Below are 4,906 nucleotides of genomic sequence, written 5' to 3' on the forward strand. Positions count from 1 at the left end.
TCACATGAGTACCTGCCATGTACAAGGTGGGAGGTGTTCCCACGCGTAATAGTGGTATCTATGTCCACAATCTGACACGTTTTGCAGCGTCCACCGTGACAGGGTTGTATGGGGTTGTCCTGAGAGCCGGGCAGTTTGCTACAAACAACGATCTGTTTGAGGTTTGGCAGTTGTTTAAAGGCGAGTAGTGGAGGTGTGGGGAAGGTCTTGGTGAGGTGCTCATCCTCATTGATAATGTGTTGCAGGTCACGAAGAACATGGCGTAATTTTTCAGCCCCTGGGAAGTGTTCAACAATGAAGGATACCCTGTCAATTGCAGCCCGTGTCTGTCTCCTGAGGAGGTCATTACGGTTCCTTGCTGTGGCACGTCGGAACTGGTGGTCAATGAGTTGAACATCGTACCCCGTTCTTGTGAGGGCATCCTTGAGTACTTCCAGATGTCCGTCACGTACCTCCTCATCTGAGCAGATCCGGTGTATGCGTAGGGCTTGTCCATAGGGAATGGCTGTTTTAATATGTTTTGGGTGGAAGCTGGAGAAGTGTAGCATTGTGAGGTTGTCTGGGTTTGCGGTAGAGTGTGGTGCTGAGGTGTCCGTCCTTGATGGAGGATGAACGACAGAGACAGAAGAGACTTCATAAGTTTGAAATCCTGGAGGGAACTGTGAGAGACCGGCTGCCCAGCGCTGACCCACGGAGAATAGTGAAGGAATATTCACGACCAGCAGCTGGAAAAGAACCTGCTCAACAATATGAGCTCCGTCCAGCCAGTGTCCTCCTTAAAACTGTCCATTATCTGATCGATGAGATTGTCCCACGGCATGAGGAGCCCTGGGTGGAAGTCTATGATTATGTGTTTGACCGACTGCGTAGTGTGCGTCAAGACATGACCATCCAGAAGGTCAGTGGGCCTATCGCAGTGACCATTCTGGAGAAGAGTCTACGCTTTTTCCTCTGTGCCTCATACTGGTTGTGTGAGGAACCCATTCAGGTTTTTGATCCAAAAATGAATGATATTCATGTTCAGGAGTGTTTCAGTTTGCTACTTGCCAACTATTCTGCTGGGATTTATGAAAATGAAGCTGAATTTCAGGCTCTGGCCATTCTCTATAACCTGGGTAGGTGCAGCAGTTTAAACTAATCACTGACTTCTCTGTGTATCAGAATAAGGTTGCAAATACGCTGGTGTAGGTTTGAGCTGGTTGTAGTGTCAGCTGCAACCTTCCTGTCTTCTGCCCACTCCTTTCCCCTTGAATCTTGTTCTATCCATGTTCTTTGTTCTTCAGCAGCGTTCAAGAAACACCTGAATACATGAATAGGAAGAGAATGGAGAGATATGGATCCTGTAAGTGAGGACAGTTTTAGTATGGAAGGGCAAAATGTGTCGGTGCAGGCTTGGAGGGCCGAATGGCCTGTTCCTGTGCTGTATTGTTCTTTTGTCTATCAAAAATCAATCTAACTCTGCATTGAATAAGTTTTAAGAGCAAGCTTCCAGTCCCTTCTAGAATTCCATAACCTTACCGACCTTCTGAAAGGAGAATGGTAGGGTTGTCTGAAGGTTTTTTTTGTTGTGGAGACAATGACTAAGTCAATAAGCTATATGATAAACTCCTCCCTTTGTTGTGGCATCTTTGACAAGCTGATCGATAAATTATTGGGGTTGCTGTCTGCAGAATGTAAATTAGAGTCGTTAATCCTGAAGTTAATTCTTACCTTGAGCTGATCTTTGACTTTCCAGAACTTTCTATTTATAGCACAGCTAGAATGAATGTGTTTGATTCTGCGAAGGCCTTTACCAATGGAAAGCGGGATTTTCAGATCTATATTCTTGGGATCATCTGCTGCTTGATCTGTCAAATAGAACTGTGCTCATTGTTTGAAGAGTTGTATTTCAGTTAGGGGTTGGTTAGCTCAGTTGGCTGAATGGCTGGTTTGCAATGTGTAGTGATGCCAATAGCACAGCTTCAATTTCCACGCTGGTTCAGAATCTCCCCCCACTTCTCAACTTCAGCCCTTGCCTGATGTATGGTGACCCTCAGGTTAAACCACCACCAGTCATCTCTATAATGAGACAATGGTGACTTTTCCTTTTACCTGCAGTTCACTAAAGGTGTCTTTAAATGCCTGTTCCCTTATGAAATTTTATTTATCCATGATTTTATATTTTAAAAACTTTGGACTGATGTTTTCAGCCAGTGTCAGTAAATGTTGAAAAAGTCAGTGTAAGTTTCCTCTCTGGAGGGATTCTATGAATCTGTGAAACTGGTCCCTCCTCACTGCAGCTGTTGTTCTGAGATACCGTCACTTCTATTTTTGGCTGTGAGTGATAGGGAGCATCCCTAACCGCCGTGTCTCCGCTCAAAATAGAACTGCACCCTGGAGGAGAACTTCTTCAAGGTATGATTTGGAGATGGTGGTGTTGGACTGGGGTGTACAAATTTATAAATCACACAACACCAGGTTATAGTCCAACAGGTTTTATTGGAAGCAGTAGCTTTCTGAGCGCTGCTCCTTCATCAGGTGATTGTGAGAATAAGATTGTAAGACACAGAATTTATAGCAAAACTTTACAGTGTGATGTAAGAGGATTCTGGGTAATCCAAGATGGAGGACGGGAAAAATTTCTGGCTGTAAGAGCTGCTTTTTTTGAGGTATTTTAGGTGTTGGAGGGGATTTCCTCGAATTCCAGGAGCAACAATTCCTGTTTTATATGCTGTTGCATTGTTTTGGAACTTTGGGGGAAAAAAAGTTAAAACAACAGCAGTTTTAAAAGGGAGAAGAGCAGACAAAGGAAGCATATGGTGAGGACAGTGTAGGGGAGAGAGAGAGAGAGAGAACCTGCACAGTTATTGCCTTTGCTGTTTTTGAATTCATGTATCGAATGAGCTGCCAGAGAAAGTGGTGGAGGCTGGTACAATTGCAAATTTAGTATGGCCAATTCACCGAACCTACAAATCCTTGAACACTACGGGCACTTTAGTATGCCAATTCACCTAACCAACACATCTCTGAATACGCTGGGTACTTTAGAATGGCCAATTCCCCTAACCTACACATCCCTGAATAGTATGGCCAATTCACCGAACCTACAAATCCTTGAACACTACGGGCACTTTAGTATGCCAATTCACCTAACCAACACATCTCTGAATACGCTGGGTACTTTAGAATGGCCAATTCCCCTAACCTACACATCCCTGAACACTATGGGCATTTTAGTACACCAAGTCACCTCACCTATACATCCCTGAACACCGTTGACACTTTTGTACGCCAGTTCACCTAACCCACACATCCCTGAACACCGTTGACACTTTAGTACGCCAGTTCACCTAATCTACACATCCCTGAACACTACGGGCACTTTAGTACGGCCAATTCACCGAACATATACATCCTTGAGCACTACAGGCACTTTAGTACGCCAATTCACCTAACCTACACATCCCGGAACACTATGAACATTTTAGTACGCCAATTCATCTAACCTACACATTGTTGAACACTATGAGCATTTTAATACACCAATTTACCTAACCTACACATCCCTGAACACTACGGTCACTTTAGTACGGCCAATTCACTGAACCTACACATCCCTAAACTCTACGGTCACTTTAGTACGGCCAATTCAGCTAACCGACACATGACTGAACACTGTGGGCACTTTAGTACGCCAACTCACCGAACCTACACATCCTTGAACACTACGGGCACTTTAGTACGACCAATTCACCTAACCTACACATCGCTGAACACTGTGGGCACTTTAGTAAGCCAATTCACCTAGCCTTCACATCCCTGAACACTACGTGCACTTTAGTACGGTCAATTCACCTAGCGTACACATCGTTGAACACTATGGGCACTTTAGTACGCCAATTCACCGAATCTACACATCCCGAACACTATGGGAATTTTAGTACGCCAATTCACCAAATCTACACATCCCTGAACACTACGGGCACTTTAGAATGGCCAATTCGCCTAACCTACGCATCCCTGAACACTATGGGCATTTTAGTACACCAAAACACCTCACCAACACATCCCTGAACACTATGGGCACTTTAGTATGGCCAATTCCCCTAACCTACACATCCCTGAACACTACGGACACTTTAGTACAGCCAATTCACCTAACCTACACATCGCTGAAGACTGTGGGCACTTTAGAAAGCCAATTCACCTAACCTTCACATCCCTGAACACTACGGCCACTTTAGTACGGTCAATTCACCTAGCGTACACATCGTTGAACACTATGGGCACTTTAGAACGCCAATTCATCAAATCTACACATCCCCGAACACTAAGGGCACTTCAGTACGCCAATTTACCGAATCTACACATCCCTGAACACTACAGACAATTTAGTATGGCCAATTCACCGAACCTACACATCCTTAAACACTACGAGCACTTTAGTATGACCAATTCACCTAACCTACACATCCCTGAATGCTATGGGCACTTTAGAATGGCCAATTCACCTAACCTACACATCCCTGAACACTATGGGCATTTTAGTACACCAAATCACCTCACCTACACATCCCCGAACACTATGGGCATTTTAGTACACCAAAACACCTCACCTACACATCCCTGAACACTATGGGCACTTTAGTATGGCCAATTCCCCTAAACTACACATCCCTGAACACTACGGGCACTTTAGTACGCCAATTCACCTAACCTTCACATCCCTGAACATTATGGGCACTTTAGTACGGTCAATTCAACTAGCGTACACATCCCCGAACACTATGGGCACTTTAGCACGCCAATTCGCCGAATCTACACATCCCTGAACACTGTGGGCACTTTAGTACACCAATTCATCGAATCTACACATCCCTGAACACTACCGGCAATTTAGTATGGCCAATTCACCTAACCTACACAT

The 4,906-nt window shown here is 44.7% G+C and overlaps 1 protein-coding gene across 1 annotated transcript; it reads left to right on the forward strand.

Annotated features, from left to right (window-relative positions):
- Positions 1-601: 601 nt before the first annotated feature.
- LOC122546029 (SAC3 domain-containing protein 1-like) lies at positions 602-2,351 on the forward strand. The gene has a single exon (XM_043684869.1). It carries the CDS (start codon positions 602-604, stop codon positions 1,136-1,138), a length of 537 nt encoding a protein of 178 aa, XP_043540804.1. The 3' UTR covers positions 1,139-2,351.
- The last annotated feature ends 2,555 nt before the right edge of the window (positions 2,352-4,906 follow it).

This window comes from Chiloscyllium plagiosum, unplaced genomic scaffold, assembly GCF_004010195.1.
Source record: "Chiloscyllium plagiosum isolate BGI_BamShark_2017 unplaced genomic scaffold, ASM401019v2 scaf_11308, whole genome shotgun sequence".
Lineage (NCBI taxonomy): Eukaryota > Metazoa > Chordata > Chondrichthyes > Orectolobiformes > Hemiscylliidae > Chiloscyllium > Chiloscyllium plagiosum.